Source organism: Electrophorus electricus, chromosome 12 (assembly GCF_041902795.1).
Source record: "Electrophorus electricus isolate QZ-2024a chromosome 12, ASM4190279v1, whole genome shotgun sequence".
In the NCBI taxonomy this organism is placed as follows: Eukaryota; Metazoa; Chordata; class Actinopteri; order Gymnotiformes; family Gymnotidae; genus Electrophorus; species Electrophorus electricus.
Window position 1 is genome coordinate 5,461,833 of NC_137508.1, and position 17,257 is coordinate 5,479,089.

Here is a 17,257-nt window from a genome sequence, read left to right on the forward strand (position 1 = left end):
CATCTGCTCTGCACCCAGTTAAATCTCAGAAATTAGGTGTTGCATTAGTTAAGGTGTCATTAAACAAAGAAAAGGGGTGTAACTTGGGGGAACTTGAGGACGAGGACTGGTTGACTGACTTAAACTTTGTGGTGATAATCTATACAACATAAAATACTATTATTACTGCTGCTACAACAACAATATCGACTACTACTACTACTACTACTACTACTACTACTACTACTAATAATAATAATAATAAATTGAAGATCAGCTAATCAATACCATTCAATAACATTGATCATGAATGTCTTAAATTCTATACTGACATGTCTGATAATTTGATATCTAAAATATTTCTCACAATATTCATATAAAAGGTGTTATGTTTAGAAAATGTCTGTTTTTTAATCTAAAAATGGTTAGTAAATTCAATATATGAATTAAATAGATGAAATAAAAACATTTCTAAAATGTATTTGATAAAAATAATGGAATCAAAAAAGCGTAAGAGAGCAACCTTTCTCCTTTAAATGACGGAACGAGTGACGTAGTGTTGTTACTGCAGGAACCCGACTCAGTCGTGCTCTCGCCTTCATTCACGCTGGGAAACGTTGTAGCCTGCAAGTCCGGCAAGACCGGACAGGTCGCTTGCTTTGCCGGTGTTATTGAGATGTCTCCGTCGTGGTGTCTGTGCGAGGCGAACGGATTAATAGTCAGCCCGTGAAATAAATTAACGCGATGTCAAGGCTCAGTAAGCCGTTATAATAGACTAAGCAGCGAGCGTGAATCGGATATCTTTGCCAAATGGTCTAAATAAGTGTTTAGCTGTTGTAACTAGGACACGTTAGCTAGTCGGCTACATCGCCTGCTGGCTGATGTACTCCTCTTACGGTGCGGTTTGACGCTAACTAGCTAGCTTACGACCCTGGCTAGGTGTCTGATTAGTGGTGAATAGTGAACTAGCTATATGTTTTTCAGTTAGGTGGGCGTCGAAATGGAGCTTTTTCAGGCGAAAGACCATTATATTCTTCAGTATGGCGATGTTGCGTTGTGGTACAGCAGGAAGGACGGCTGTATGAACGTGAGACCCGGTAAGTTGACTCCGGCTTGGCTGATTTTCATATAGCCTAATTTAAATGGCTAGCGCTACCCAGCTACTTGTCTAGCTAACCTAGATGCCTTTAACACTTGTCTGAGGTTTTAACTAACTAGCTAGCTCTATATTTCAGCACGTAAGCTGCAGCTAGCGTTAGCTATCTAGGTGAGCTACAAAGTTGTGCGGTGGAAATGTAAACACTGCAAACATATATCATTTGGTCAGTGTTCAGTCGTGTGCAAGACGTTCCGAGGAGGTCGACCCAAAATTGAGTTAGCTAGCTAAGCAAACGTTATTAGGCAGGTTGTAGACTATCCATGAGCTTGGTAGCATCTGTCTGGTGTTATAACTAGGCGAAAGGGCGAAAGAGCTCGCTATTAAAGTGTTATAGCGAAAATATAAATATAGGAACCCGTATCTGAATAGTACATGTACGCTAGCTAGCTAGCTAACGCTAGGTTAGCTATATAACTACAACTTTACGAATCACCATTCTGTTCAAAGCCATCTTAACTACAATTTGTTTTTTATCGTGGATATATTTAACCTACTTTACTGCAATGTAAAAGTGACGTTTTTCACATGCTACTGTAATTAACAAGATAAATATTGTTGTTTGTGCTGTAACCTAGTGTTTTTAACAATAAGTCAGTAAGTTGCATTCCTGAAGTAAATTAATTATTTTTGAGTTTAGTAATTGAATTCATCGTCGATTAAATTAGCTGAAATTATCCAAATGTATTTTCAAACATTGCATTGCTAGTGAGGTTTTTTTGTTTGTTTGGCTGTGCAAGGCTTACAGTTGAAAATTTGCTTGAGGCAGGATATCCTGGCAGTGATGGTTATTCACATGCTCAGGATAAATCTGCAATTAAGATTATGCTTGAATTCAATTTGATCATACTGTGGGCAAATAAATATACAGGAAGAACAGCTGTACTTTTACAAAACTTGTCAGAAAGTGCATTCAAACTTATTCAAAACCTCATATAAACTTGGACTTTCCACATTTTGTCTTAAATATGATTATTTTCTAAGTTCACACACAAAGATGATGGCTACCTTCTTGTTTCTTTTTTACTAAAGAAAGGCCACTCATTTCCCATATGTGAAGTAGCACTGTTTTTGTTTTTTCCCCCAGTATGCATGTTTGAACCTGTTGCTGTACAGTGTTGTGTCCATGATAATGACTATGAGTTTGATCAGTCCCCTGTAAATGACTGCTAGGGGGACCTTATGACAAAGGCCTGTTAGGAAGTGAATGAATAGACCATGGTACTTTAGTTGGCCTTTGCCATGTGTGCAGCCAAGCTGAGAAGGTTAGGGTTGCAGTACTGTTCCATTATTTAATTGGAAAAGGGTTTCCATGTTTGCATGGCTCATTGACACCAGCTTATTTGGGCCAATTCTTAATATATTCATACAAAGCCTATTTTTTGTGTACCTTGGTGCGAGTGTTAGTTCTTTCAGATCTTGTATTAAAGAAGGAACGTGTGTGATAACATCTCACAGATGCAACTTCTGTATTAACTGTTTAAATGGATTTTCAGGGCTAATATTATCTAGGAAATTAAAGAAGTGTCATGAACTGTATAACTGCAGACATTTCTTGATGCATCTCTGTGTGCTTAGAACAAATCAGAAAGCAACTTGTATTGAGTACATACATAAAAGAGCAGCTAATAGGGTATGTAGTCAATATTGTAAATGAACATAGGACTATATAATTCTATACTTGACCAACAAGTGTTGAACTTAAAGGAATATTCTGTTTTTCAGCCGTCTGTAATGCTACAGAATAGTTTTGACATCTTCCTCTGCTTGGAAAAGTACAGAAAAACTCACTCATCATTACCCACAATTAAAAGGGAAATCTTAAAGGCAGATGGGAACAAGAACAAAAGTTCTCAAGACTTTGACTATAACAATTGCAAGTGTTGTGGATGAGATTCTCTCAGACCAAAGTTCTAGCTACTCTCAATACTTTCTCTTATGGATCAATTTTTTTTTTCTTTTTCGCTGAGAAAAGTAGTCCCATATGTGAAAAATGGGTTAGGAGGTTTGCATCTTAATTAACAAATGCATTGTTTCATGGAATGTTTCATATTATGTTTTTTATGCATTTGTTTACAATACTAGTTGTTTGCCCCATGAGTGTCTTTTAAATAAACTCTTTTCCATTCAGTTCCAAGTACATGGGGATAAAAAATGTCTCTGGTAAAAGTTTGCTACAATTGCAGTATATAGAGATCTAGTTATAGTGATCTTAGAATATCTTTTTAAAAGACATTGTACATGCAGGTACAAGCATTCCCTCTTATGAATTTTTGTAACATTGGAAAGTAATCAGCATTTCTTAACATTAATTAAAGTTTAATTAACATGAATTAACAACATTGTGGAAAAGGCAAATTAAATGTACTCTGTCTTAGGCCCTTTGAAACACAAGTTTCTTTAGACAATTGTAGACCTCTTTCAAGATGTATTAAAAAGTCTCTATTTTTAAGAATTTGGTTATCAATTTGTTAGACATAAATCAGAGGTTTTCTGAACATTGTTTTATTTCTGGTGCCTCATTTTGGTTCTGGTAGCAAATTTATGAGTAGTATGACTTAAATTTTTATTTTCAGTAGTAGCTTTCTTCACATCTACTGCCTATTTCTTTTTACTATTTCAGCAACGGACTTGCTACTAGCTTGGAACCCCATATGTTTGGGACTTGTTGAGGGCATTATTGGGAAAATTCAGCTTCATGCCGGTAAGTTAAACATTTGTGTGTTTTCGAAGGAACTGAAAGGGGAGGTGAAATGGATTTAGTAGTGTGAAAGGAAGAAAAGGACCTAACGTGAATTGAAAAATTATTTAAGTTTATCGTTATTAATTAACACATACTCATTAGTCTATCATGGAAAAATGTCTTTAGACAGTTGGTTGTATTGGAGGCAGTCACCTACATAAGCACTTTGGTACAGGTCACCTTGTTTACAGCACTGAATCAATTCACTAAACAAAATGGGGAATACTTTGAGAAAAGGACTGGAAGGGTGACTTAAAATCTGGTATTCAGAGTTCAGTCAAGGATTTGCTCTTTCAATCCATCACCTTTTTGCTTCTTAGAATTTCTAACTTTATATTTTGAGAAAAAAAAGGCATGCTAGTCGTTTGTTCACTGGAATTGCACATCCCACTTTCATATTACAAATGTTCTGAGAAGTGAAATTTAACCCATTACATTCAAATGTTAATTCTAAATTGCACATATCTAAATTGATTTCCCTTTCTTGTTCTAATGTAAAAATAAAGATGCGGTATAAGTAGATATAACTTGAGTTTGGAACTCTCTAAATGAGTCCAAGGTGGTTTACCCTGGTAAGAGAGTCGCTGATTGCTTTCTTCCTCTTTCTGTACACAATTTCTGGTCTTTGCTTTCTAAAGTCTTAAAATGCATTAAATTTAATTGTCAGTGTAGTCATCGGTTTAAGTGAGAGCATTTCTCATAGGGGTGACTCATCGGTGCTGGCCTGCAGTTCCGCCCTGTAAGCGGGGAAATGTGCCGTCATGGTGTGAGGAATGTGTGGAAATCTTTAGCTGTGACCCACCCTTTTCTTTTCTCTTCCCTGTTTAGACCTTCCTCTGGGCCTAGTTCTGATCCGCCAGAAAGCACTGGTGGGCTTGTTGCCAGGAAACCACAAGGTGTACAAGATCACTAAGATAGCAGTGATTCCACTTTCAGAAGATGAACCACAGGATTTGGAATTAGAGGTGAGGAACAGTGGCAAGTTCCTTTGCTCTCTGCAAAGCTAAAATAAAGCAATTCTTTTTCTACATTATGCAGAATCTTTCCCTTTTTTCTGTTTTTCAGTTTGATAGTTTACATCTTGCATTCCATTTCTTGCAATATCCTATGGCACTATATATTTTTTTATTTCTAAATAAAAGTTAGACCTGAGTTATATATTTTAAGCTCTACATTCAAACCTTTTGGTCATAAGTTGCTTTTCAATGTTCATTTTTCACTATTCATGTTGTAAAGTATTAGCCTTTGGGTTCTTTCAGAACCCACAAGACTCTTCCTTCTTTCCCTAATGATAAAGATGCCCTTGATCTGTATTATACACAGATTAGAAGTAGCATCTAGGTGATATAGGATAGGTTTTTTAGAGGATGAGAGGTAGTGTGTGTGTGTCTCAAAGGTCCTCCAGAGGAAGCAAGATGTTTCTAAGGTGTCAGTCTCTCAGGGGAGCCTCTTGGATTGAAAGGGCTGGTTTGCTCATGTAAGTGAAGCAGCCTGAGACCTGTCAGGAATAGTCGTTCTTCTGGTATTTTGTCGGTAATTAGTGTTTGGGCACATACCACAGAATGATTATTCTGATAAGTTAAAAGGGTAGTCATGCCTGTAGATAGTTCTTATTATTGTGGGTATTTCTGTATTTGAGAACTTTTAAGTATATTCAGATTAGCCTTGGATCAAATATGCTTTGCTCTTAAGCATAGCTGGTCATGACATAAAAGCACAAGGATTTCTCACTGAGGTTGGCAAATTTTTGTGCACCCTTACCATCTTTAAGTCAATGTGCATGAATATATTAATGTTGTTTGGCTTTGCTATGTTCCATGTGCTAAGTGAGCATGGGGAAAAAATAAATCTCTCCACCATCTTTACAGATACTGGTGTAGACAGTAGAATTGTAATCCTGTTTGTTTTGTTCTCTTCTAGCTTTGTAAGAAGCACCACTTTGGGATCAACAAACCAGAGAAAATCGCTCAATCTCCAGATGACTCTAAATTCTTGCTGAAGACTCTCAGTCAAATAAAGTCTAATGTTGGTGGTCCCACAAAGAAAAAGGTTGATGCCTAATTTTGAAGTACCCTGTTCTTGTGTAAATGAGAAAACAGATGTCTTGTTAAGAAATGTATTTGAAGAAGTCTAAGATTGCAGATACCATTTGCATTAATGTTATACAATTTGGTCCGTTGTCCTTTGCTTGCATAAAAGGGAACTTTTTTGAACTTTCATGTTCTCTCACAGCCTGTATTCTGTGCCTTTTAGGTCAAAGAGAATAAAGAAAAGGACCGTTTGGAGAGGAGACTGCGTGATGAGCTGTATAAGATCTTCATGGACTCAGATTCCTTTTACTACAGCCACACTTATGACCTTACAAATACTGTCCAGAGGCAGGGAGCCTCAGACAAGTCAGATCTGCCGGTCTGGAGACGAGTGAGTGACTGCCCTGGCTCAGAGAATGTCAGTGTGTTTCACAAGCCATTGGATAAAAGAGTACTGAGCAAACGCATTCAGGTTGCCTTTCATTTTTCATTAATTGCCGACAATCTGTGAGCAGTGTAGGCTTAACTGCTAAAGGTTAGGAGACTTTAAATGGCAAAGCTATTTTTGAGGTAGAAGGTACTTGAAGGTGTGGTGAGTATAATGTGATCAGGCATTGTAAAAGAGTCAAAAGTAAAATAGTTTGTTCAAGTTGTAGCCAAGTAAAAAATTTTTTACATTTAATTAAAATAATCTAAATGAAAAGTAGTGCTACTGAGTGGCCCAACTGGCTGAGAAGGTTGTAGTCTATGCCAGAGACCTAAGCATGATTCAGCAGTATATGGGTCATGCTCCCATCTGGTGGGAAGGAAAACTTTGTTCCTCCCAGCATATGGGGTTATGGACAGCTGCCTGGCAATGTTGTATGGCTGGCTATACGGGTTGGGAGGAAGCAAGCGATAAGGGAGTTTTAGATGATTGGTAGGAATTGCCAAAGACTAACAACAAATAAGAAAAAACTTAAGTACATATTCAACCTTAAAGATATGCTTTATAAACCTGTAGTGCATTTTTTGAAAAATAGATTTAGTTCTCTTGCCAGTGGGGGGTGATGAGACTGCTAGAACAATTTTCATTTTATCCATATTGCCTGAATGATTGATTATATTTTTACTATTTCTCCAGGTGGATGACAGGTTCTTCTGGAACAAACACATGATACAGGACCTGCTTGACCTGCAGGTGCAAAACGGGACATTATAAATGCATGCTTTTTAATTTTCTTGTAACTATTTGAATCAGTCCGTTGAAGTGAACAGAAGAAAGTCAGTCTTTGAATGGGCTGTTTTTCAGGGTCCTCAGGTGGACTTCTGGATAATCCCTATAATCCAAGGCTTCGTGCAGGTGGAGGAGTTGGTGGTTAACTATAGGGAGTGTTCAGATGAGGAGAAGAGCAGCCCAGAGACTCCACTACAGGAGCACACTTGTGTGGACGACATCCACCCGCGCTTCACTGTAGCTCTCATTTCAAGACGCAGCCGTCACCGTGCTGGTAAAACATGAGGTTTCTAAGTGTGTTTCTGAGACCTGGTGTTCTTGATGATCCTGGGTCCATTTAGGACTGTAAGGTGATCACATGTAATCGTAGCTTTCCAATCAAAGGCATGCGCTACAAGCGGAGAGGAGTGGACACCGATGGAAATGTGGCCAACTATGTGGAGACGGAGCAGCTAATCCATGTGCACAGCCACACACTGTCCTTTGTGCAGACACGAGGGTCCATCCCTGTATTTTGGAGCCAAGCTGGGTACCGCTACAATCCCAGACCTCGTATAGAGAAAGGTAGGAAGTGGACCATTTAGTAAATAGCCCCACCGCGAAAGTAGAGAGATAATAAAATGAGTGAAACACTTTAGATTGGTCCATGAGCGTCATCTTTTCACATTTGGATGGAATTGGCTGTTTTTGTTGTATTGCCATAGACTTAAGAAATGATTTGCACAATAATGTTTGAGTAACTTTTGTTTTGATTTATTTCTGTTAATTATTTTGCAGGAGACAAAGAAACCACTTCCTGTTTTGCTCTGCACTTTAACCAGCAACTTAAGATTTATCAGAAGCAGGTATGATTTGCTGGAAAATCTTAAACTTATTGTTGTGATATGCTGAAATTAAACTGTATGAAATAATGCTGTTACATTCCAAGACATTTGTTTATGTTTCTGAAAGCATTAAGGAGGGTAAGAGACAAAGATAACAATTAAATTTTTTTTTTGAATGTTTTAAGTAAATAATTTATATTGCTCTGTTATGAGTAAACACATGAGGTTTTTTATTACATTGTTTACATACAGCGATGATGTAAAGAAACAATGTAATTAAACCTTTTTAATGCTCCATTTCTTTTACTAGGTCATCATTAATCTTGTGGACCAAAATGGACGCGAGAAGGTGATGGGTGATGCGTACCTTAAACAAGTGTTGCTCTACAACAACCCCAACTTAACATATGTCTCATTTGACTTCCATGAGCATTGGTGAGCAGAATGTTATGTTTGTACATATGTTGCAGTGTTTTGGCTGTTTTTTACAAAAGTCATATGTAGGAATCTAACCAAAATTTTAAAAAAGAAAGAAAAAAAACAGCATATCAAACTGATGATAAGATAAATATTTGCTAATAATGAAAAAAATTAGATAATTTAATTATACTTGTAACTATCAATCTACATTAAACTGAATATTCATAGCAAGGTCACATGGCAAAATGTATGGACTTATGCACTTCCACTGAGCAGTAATATTCAGATGCTGTAATCTTTTTGGTAATTTAATGTAGATTTGAGCATTCTGAAACAGATTAAGATGGTCTTCAGATGAAGGTCGCATTTAAAGGGTTTGTTTAGATAAATGACCAAATGGTAATTTGGCTTTTTTCTCAGTCGGGGGATGAAGTTTGAGAATGTACAGACGCTCACTGACGCCATCTCTGACATCATCACAGACATGCGATGGGGCTGGTCAGTGCTCTGGCCTAATACCCTAAAACCCTCTGCGCACAACCACTATATGCCTGTCTTACAGAGCTGAAGTGTTTTTAATGTAACGAGTGTTTAACAAAAAGCATATAATGTAAAGCCTGGTGTTTTTCTAATAGGGTGGATCAAGCTGGAGTTATCTGTACACAGGAGGGCATTTTCCGGGTCAACTGCATGGATTGCCTGGATCGGACCAACGTAGTACAAGCTGCTATCGCCCGTGTAGTCATGGAAAAGCAGGTATGCAGATCTACTGTCAAATGAAGGTCAAACAAATGCAGTGTGTGCAGAATTATACTTGTAACTGTTGTAAACATCGGTGTTTTCAACATGTTTCTTAGTTTAAAGTATTTGGATTCCCTTTTAGTTGAAGAAATTGGGAGTGATGCCCCCTGAACAGCCACTGCCCCTCAAATGTTACAGGATCTACCAAGTGATGTGGGCTAATAACGGTGATACCATCAGCCGGCAGTATGCCGGCACAGCTGCCCTAAAGGTAATTCTCAATGAAGATGTAAATGGGTTTTTGAGGATACCAGTCCTCAGGTTTATACAGTATTTGCGTGTATGTGTATATATTAATAACTGTTAAGAGTATTATGGAAGTGTATAGGAAGTACAGCAATTGAGCTACATAAAGTTACATAGCAGAGTTTACAAGTTCTGAGGTGCTTATTGCATAAAAGTTGCCAACGCTCTTCTGACTCAATAACTGCAGAGTTCCAAACCTCCCCTGGCATTAACATCAGCACAAAACCTGTGCTCCTGGAGCTTCATGGCATGGGTTTCCATGGCTGAGCAGCTGCTTGCGTGCCTTACATCAACAGACATAATGCCAGGTGTTGGATGGAGTGGTGTAAAGCATGCTGCCACTAGACTCTGGAGCAGCGGAAGCTTCTTCTCTTGATAGACAAATCACATTTCTCTATCTGGCAGTACGATGGACCAGTCTGAGAGAGAGAAAAACTCTCTCCTCTTCTGTGAGAGTGTGTGTGTGTGTGTGTGTGTGTGTGTGTGTGTGTGTGTGTGTGTGTGTGTGTGTGTGTGTGTGTGTGTGTATATACACACACACACATTATATAATATATATATATATATATATATATATATATATATATATATATATATATATATATATATATATATATATATATATATATATATATATATATATATATATATATATATACACACACACACACACACACACACACACACAGAGAAGAGGAGAGAGTCTGATCAATATCAAACATATGTCATTAATGCAATGTCCATTAGTATTAAAATGCCTTGCTACCAGAAATGACGACAAGTCCTTAATTCTGATGGTGCGAAGGTGTTCAACAAACCAGCAAACCTTCTGTTGAATTCTCCAATATAAAGCTGATTATATCTCTTACAAGTAATACAGTAGACAACTCCTACAGTGATGCATGAGAAGGAATAGGTGATGACAATGAATCCTTTTATGCCAGTTATTTTAGTGGTTGTATCACATACACACGCATTTTCTGTAAAGGCCCTTATCCTAAGCTCATTCTAGACTTTGTTTTAAGGTCAGAATAAGTTTTAAGAAAAAATAATTTGCTTCATTATAAAAAAAGGCAAATGGTTACACACCAGATATAAACCAAAGTTGCGCATGTCTTTGAAGATTTGCTAAAGGTAAATGTAGATCATTTGTGGAAGTGAAACAAGCTTAAAACAAGAACTTAAAAGTCCTGGCCACAAAAGTTCTGTTGTCTACTCAGTCAGTCACACGTTTATCATTGACTTGTTATGAAAAGCCGTTGTTTATTTACCTGTTTTTAATGCATATTTGACTCCAGTGTAGCACACTCTTGCCTTGTATATGAAGGTAACAGTTTTTACATTTCAATACACTATATTAAAAGGATATATATTTTAGGAGCATTTTGATGTTGAATGGTAAATGGTGTTTTTGAAAGCCTGTGGAGTTAAAGCTTGCATTACCAGCGATTTGCCTTTCATTCTTTGTGAAAGCAGTGATGAGTAGGCAATGGTAGTTTAGCTTTGTGGTATTGTTGTGTTAAAATTACTGCATAGGGGGACTTCACACGAACAGGGGAGCGGAAACTGGCTGGAGTGATGAAAGATGGTGTGAACTCAGCTAACCGCTACTATTTGAACCGCTTCCGTGATGCATACCGACAGGCTGTCATTGGTGAGGATAAAAATATACTGCAAGTTATTGGTTTTGCTGGTATAAATGTGGACATTGAAGAATACTGTGCTTTTTCAGCCATGCTTGATTTTTAACCTCAGCACCCCGTTTCTGTTCCCCATAGACCTCATGATGGGCCTCCCTGTAACTGAGGACCTGTATTCCATTTTCAGCAAAGAGAAGGAGCATGAGGAGAAAGAGAAGGAGAGCCAGAAAGGAGCACAGGAACAGGTCAGCTTCCTGCTACAGACATACATGCAGCTTCTGCTACCAGAAGATGAAAAGTTCCATGGTGGCTGGGCCCTCATTGACTGCGACCCCAGGTAAGACTGTGTCAAAAACACTTCCTTTTTCAGACAGTGTTCAGGGATGCTCATCATTGTTTTTGCATTCTTAGCCCAGCAAACTAGAACAATTGAGGAGTTAAGAGAAGAGTTGCTGAACCATGGAAGATTGCCTAACAAAAGTCACTGTTCTAAGCTCATGTATAAACTCATTGATGATGTTTGTCCACAGATGGGTCAATAATAATGTGAAATCTTTAATTTGCATAAGTTTGACCACAGACTGACCCTGAAGGAATCTGTACTGTACATAATGTCAATGTGAATACACTTTCTTCCTCTTCCAGTGTATTGCCAAGGGTACAAAGGTACTTGAACTCAAGTATTTGTATTTTAACAACTGTTTTGGGTGAGGAGGTTGTATTTTCTCATCTAATTGGGCTTAATGATGGTGAAAAGTAAATGGTAAGCCTATCATCTCTTGGTCTGGTTGGTTAGAATTTCTTGTATTCTTATGGTTGTCCCATATTATGACATGAGATTTACACGCAACTGATTTTTTTTTTTACACACAATATACAATAATACAACACATCCATTCATGAAATGTATCTCCTGTCAGAATGTGGTTTTAATGGGTTCGTTTGGCTTTACATTGTGAGTTATGAAACAGATTTCTACATTTCTAATGATTTCATTCATCTGTCATTTTATGAAAAAAAGTCTCATTTGGTTCTCATTTTTCTCACATCTTTCCCCTTGTTCCTCAACAGCCTTATTGATGCGACACACAAAGATGTGGATGTTCTGTTACTGCTGTCTAACTGTGCATATTATGTTGCTTAGTAAGTGCTTAATTTTTCTTTGATCATTCAGGACTATATTACTCTTTATATGATTTCTTTATATTGTTAATCTTTTCTTTTTCTTTTCAGCTATGATGAAGAGGCAGATAAAGTTAATCAGTACCAGCGACTCAGTTTGGAAGGTTTGGAAAAGATTGAAATAGGTATGGGTTTATGGGAGGAGGAAGCATGTAGGATTCTTGTGTGGATTCACATGAATTCCTGTCATTTATTTAACAGGATCATGGCCATTGTACTGATCTTACAGTGATTGTGATATATTTGTCTTTAAGGTCCAGAGCCCACTCTGTTTGGCAAGCCTAAGTACTGCTGCATGCGACTGCATTATAGAAATGGAGATACAAGTGGTTATTTCCACACCTTGCGGGCTGTTACACGGAACCCAGAGGATGATGGGAAAGGTACAAGAGTATGATGTGTTGGTGCCTGATGAAGACTTGATAATGTCACAACTTGTGATGACAGCTGCATTTTATTATTTTGATGAAATCTATTGCGATTATTGCATTTGGAATAAACATTAATTTTCTAAGATGTATTTAATGCATTATATTACAGACACTCTGCAGTGCATAGCAGAAATGCTTCGCATAACAAAGATAGCAATGGGACTTGACTTGCCAGTAATAGAAAAGAAATTGGAAAGGTAAGGATGTTTTTGTCTCTAAAATAGTTCTGGGGTAAATTTAAGCAACATATGGATATAAATCTAAACATCCTCACAGGTAGTGGCATTGAGGGGAGACATGGATCCTACACATTATTTTTACTTGTCTTTCTCAGGAAGCACAGCAAACCACATGAAGACATCATGGGCATTCAAGGAAAATCCACTGAGCAAATCCTTGGCTCAAGTTTAACTCAGGGCAAAAGCTTCCTGATGAACAAGTTCTCATCCTTAAATCAGAAAGTAAAGCAGACAAAAACTAATGTTAACATTGGAAATTTCAAGCCCCTTGGTAAACTTGGCACCTTCTCCAGGCCAGAGGTGAAAGTGAACTTCCTAAAGCCCAACCTGCGGGTAAACCTATGGAAATCAGACAGCAGTTTGGAGACATCCGATGGCAACCAAGGCTCTGTAGGCATTAAAGACCTTTGTGATGACCACTCAGACCTCGAGATTTCCTCTGACTCTGACTCCTACAACTCAGATGAGCAGCCACATGCAGGCTCCCTGGAAAACATAGATTATGTGCTCCCCAGTTGCGGCATCGTGGCATCGGCACCTCGACGTGGTAGCCGTTCGCAGTCTGTCGGAAGTGTCGAGCTTGTTGTGCCCTCTGTCATTCGTATCACAGGCTGTGAGAACAAAGTAGGAGACATTTTGTCAGAAGTTGCCCAAAACGCCCAGTCCCCTGAGGAAGCCTCAGAAGCAGAGGAAGCTATTTTGATTGACTTTGGAACACCTATTGATGCCTATTGCCACCAGTTTGTCCAGGATGCCCAGACTAAGCCAATAGAGGTGTTTGAGGAACAACCAAGGCTGCCATCAAACCCACGAATGCCCCAGTGTCCTGAACGCTCATCAACTTCAGACACAAAGTCAGAGCCTTCAAACACTCAGCAGCAGCTGCAGCAGCAGCCCCCTCGTCCATCTCAGCTTGATGTGGAGCCTTCAGTCCCAGGGGGAAACCTCACCGTCCAGCCCCCAGGATCCACAGCATCATGTAGCTCACAGAAAAGCCTTGGTTCCCATGTAGAAAGCAGCCTAGGGCCTTCTCCAGCAGATGGCAGTGGAAGTCGGGTGGTGTCCCCCTTTGCTAAGATCAAAAGCTCGATGGTCCAAGTGGCTAGCATGACCCAGGCTGGACTCACCCAAGGTATCAACTTTGCTGTGGCAAAAGTTCAGAAAAGTCCAGAACCAGAAGCTGTCAATGCAGCTCAGGAGGGTGAATTGCGAGCAATGTTTGCACAGTGCCAGACTAGAATCATTCAGATATAGAATGGACATTTGCCTTGGGCGGATATATTTTTAGTGTTGAATGTGACTACAACACAGTAGCAGAAGCAGAAGCTTGCACAAAACGCATAGTCAAATAGCATCCCAGCTCCTCGTTACTCTTCTAGTTAGCTCATTTTACAGCTAGTGTTGTATAGTATGTAGTACACTTAAGCTGAACCTAGCCATGCCCTTATTTTGACTAAAGATCTTAACATTCATACATTACTGGTTTTGCATGTCTAGAAATTGGTAAATCATAGGTGGATTGAGACAAGCAAGTTTTATTGCATGTCAAGAGACATGATGTAGTTTTGTTATGTGTGACTTCGGATGTACAGTGCCCTTCTTTGCGTCTATTGAGTGTTGTAGCTGTAGCCGAAACTTACTACAAAGCCAGATTCTAACATCTATTCAGTTGGCAGCTCAGTGGTAGGCAGCAGAAAAAGTAAAGTTTAAAAAAAAGTCACATATAGTCAAATGATTATCTGTTGTGGTGTATGTCAATAGAAATGTATACCAAAGTAGTACAGTCTAAGGCTAAATAATATTGTCCGGTATGTAATTAGAATATTATAAAAGTACTGAATCAGTCCTTTGAATTTAAGCCCTTCATTTAATATATTTAGACAGGAAAATCTATTTACATACATTTGTTATGGTGATTAGAAAGATACCTGTTCCAACAGACACTTTAATGCACTCGTGTCATGACTGACATTTCTTTATACATATGCAATTGAATTAGAAAGGTAGAATATGTATAGTTTTAATTAAAATATGAATCATTAAGACACTACTAAAACTATTAGTCATATTTAGTATAAAGTGTAATGTAACTAATAAGCAAATGCTCATACTAGGTTACAGGCTGGGAAAATTGGCTTTCTTTCTACCATGTGTTGAATGATATTGTGCAGTGCTAAATATGAGTCACTTCATGCATTTTAATTCTTGCATTGTGACAAACCATAATCAGCAGCAACATAGTAATATTGTAAAACTATTACTTTAATATAGCTTTAATCTTTTCACATTATATTTACTTAGGGGATATATTATCAAATTAGACATATCCTTTTTTTTTTTTTTTTAAACAAGTGACATAGATACAAGTAACCTGGTTATTTTTTCATAGAAATGTGAGGTACTAGAAATATGGTCAGTCTATTTATTTAAAACATCCCTTTGTTAAATATTCATCCAAAGGGGTAAAAGCTGTTTGCAAGGACCTGCATCAAATGGCTGCTGAAGTATTTGTGGTTAAAAACATTTTGGTATTTGAGCATGTAAATCTATTTAAAATAGTCTTTATAGGCAAATAAGAATTTTATCGGATATATATGAACATTTAACACCGTAGTTTCTTCAGCTGTTATTTGATGTAGGTAAGGTGCAAAACCCCAGGCCATTAAAAACAAACACTGAAAATGCTTTTTGCTCTCTTAAGTATTAAGAGTAAGCCTTATCAGAGTCTTAAATGCAGGTATTTTTGAGAAGTCTACCGTCGTAATAAATCTAAGTTGTTATTTCTGGGTATTACATTCAGAATTATACCACATCAATATGTTCATTGGTGTTTCAGTGCTCAGGCTTCAGATCTAACCATTAGTGTGGGTTACTTGATTTGAAAACAGATATTAGAGGGTTGTTTGAGGGTACTTTACCTCAAAACCCTCATATGTTACTATTTTACTTGAAAATCCAGTTTAATCATTGGTGCATGTAAATTCTGTCTTTCTAGCTCAGATTTGTCAGATTTGGAGAACCAAGACAATGAAGACTTTAAAACCTGAAAATACATTTTAAGATTGTCTGTTGCTCCACACTGGGAACCAGTAATGCTTATGATTGTGTAGACTGCAAATGAGAATGGAAAATCATATCTTAACTGAAGAGAAATATTCTTTACAGAAAACTCATTGGGAATTTGGCTGAGGAGAGTTCTGCATTTATAAACCTGCATGTTGAGGATAAGAGGATATAGCATCATTAACTTAAAACTGAACCTGAAAGAGGCCTGAAGTTCTGGTAGATGATTCCTGATTTATAGCATTCCAATGCCATATATCATAGCATAATCTGGTTTTGAAGATTGTGTACTCAATCAGTCTGGAATAAATCTTACATGGGATTGACATGATCAACGGCCAGCTCAAGACATGGTCAGCTCAAGGCTGAAGTTGGAGAATTTCACAGTAAGGCACATGGGTCTGTATTTCATGTAAAGTTTGATTTTGTTTTTCGTTTCAATGCTACATGTGTTGTACAACTGCGTACTAGGTATAAAGAAGTTAATTTCTAACCATGCAATTAGACTTGACGCCCACTATCTGATAGCGGGTACGTCATTCTGGTACATGCTGACACTGGTTCTATCAAGATTTTAATATAGTGGTTATAATATAGTTTTAATTATATGTATGTTGGGTAAATGGGTTTTTGTTTGAAGGATTTTTTTTAACCATTTGAGATGGCATACACTGGACTGGAACCTAACGTAGAACGTTTATTCAAGGCATAGGTACAGAACATTTTTCAGTCTTCTATATCACCTAGTGTGTGTAAACATTCCTCTTGTATTGGGTGTGTTGACTGTATCCTTTTTCCTTTTATTTCTTTGTATTTTCTATGCCTAAAGACTTGTACCTTTCTACTTTGTTTTCCTGAAGTTGCTGAAAAAAAGGACCATTATTTTACAGAAAGTGCTTTGAAAACCATTTTAATTTGCCATTACAACTTTGTCTGTTTACTGAGATGTCTGATAACTGAATTTTTGTCTTTAAACTGTTTTATTCGATCCTGTAGTCTTAAGTTATTGCACAACATTTAAGCACACTTTCCAGCACCATCTATATCCTCTTGTCTGGGTTTGAGATGTTTCCAGCCACTGTATCTAGAACTGTATTGCATTATTTAGTATCCTATTTATTCTTAAGCTTATTCATTGTCTTAATGTTTGCTAATAATATTGCAAATGTCTAAAACTGCTGTATTTGAAAATGCTATGGGACACATTTGGGAGTTTTTTTTCAGTAAATAAGTCAAAAGAATCTTGTTTGGGGGATTTCTTGTACTTTAAGTATGTTTTTAAGCAGT

General features: G+C 37.6%; 1 protein-coding gene across 7 annotated transcripts; it reads left to right on the forward strand.

Annotated features, from left to right (window-relative positions):
- The first annotated feature begins 576 nt into the window (after positions 1-576).
- inpp5f (inositol polyphosphate-5-phosphatase F) lies at positions 577-17,211 on the forward strand. 7 transcript variants are annotated; one of them, XM_081724659.1, is made up of 21 exons: positions 577-1,076; positions 3,759-3,839; positions 4,707-4,843; positions 5,799-5,927; positions 6,132-6,380; positions 7,032-7,088; positions 7,200-7,398; positions 7,509-7,688; positions 7,902-7,969; positions 8,259-8,383; positions 8,789-8,866; positions 9,004-9,124; positions 9,252-9,380; positions 10,952-11,069; positions 11,194-11,392; positions 11,701-11,721; positions 12,127-12,198; positions 12,289-12,362; positions 12,492-12,620; positions 12,778-12,865; positions 13,003-17,211. In XM_081724659.1, exons 1-21 carry the CDS (start codon positions 980-982, stop codon positions 14,159-14,161), a joined length of 3,510 nt encoding a protein of 1,169 aa, XP_081580785.1. In that variant the 5' UTR covers positions 577-979; the 3' UTR covers positions 14,162-17,211. The 7 variants fall into 7 exon arrangements, 6 of the variants coding, with proteins under 6 accessions (XP_081580785.1, XP_081580787.1, XP_081580786.1 ...); XM_081724661.1 differs by having other exon boundaries at positions 6,132-6,299; XM_081724660.1 differs by lacking the exon at positions 11,701-11,721.
- Positions 17,212-17,257: the final 46 nt, after the last annotated feature.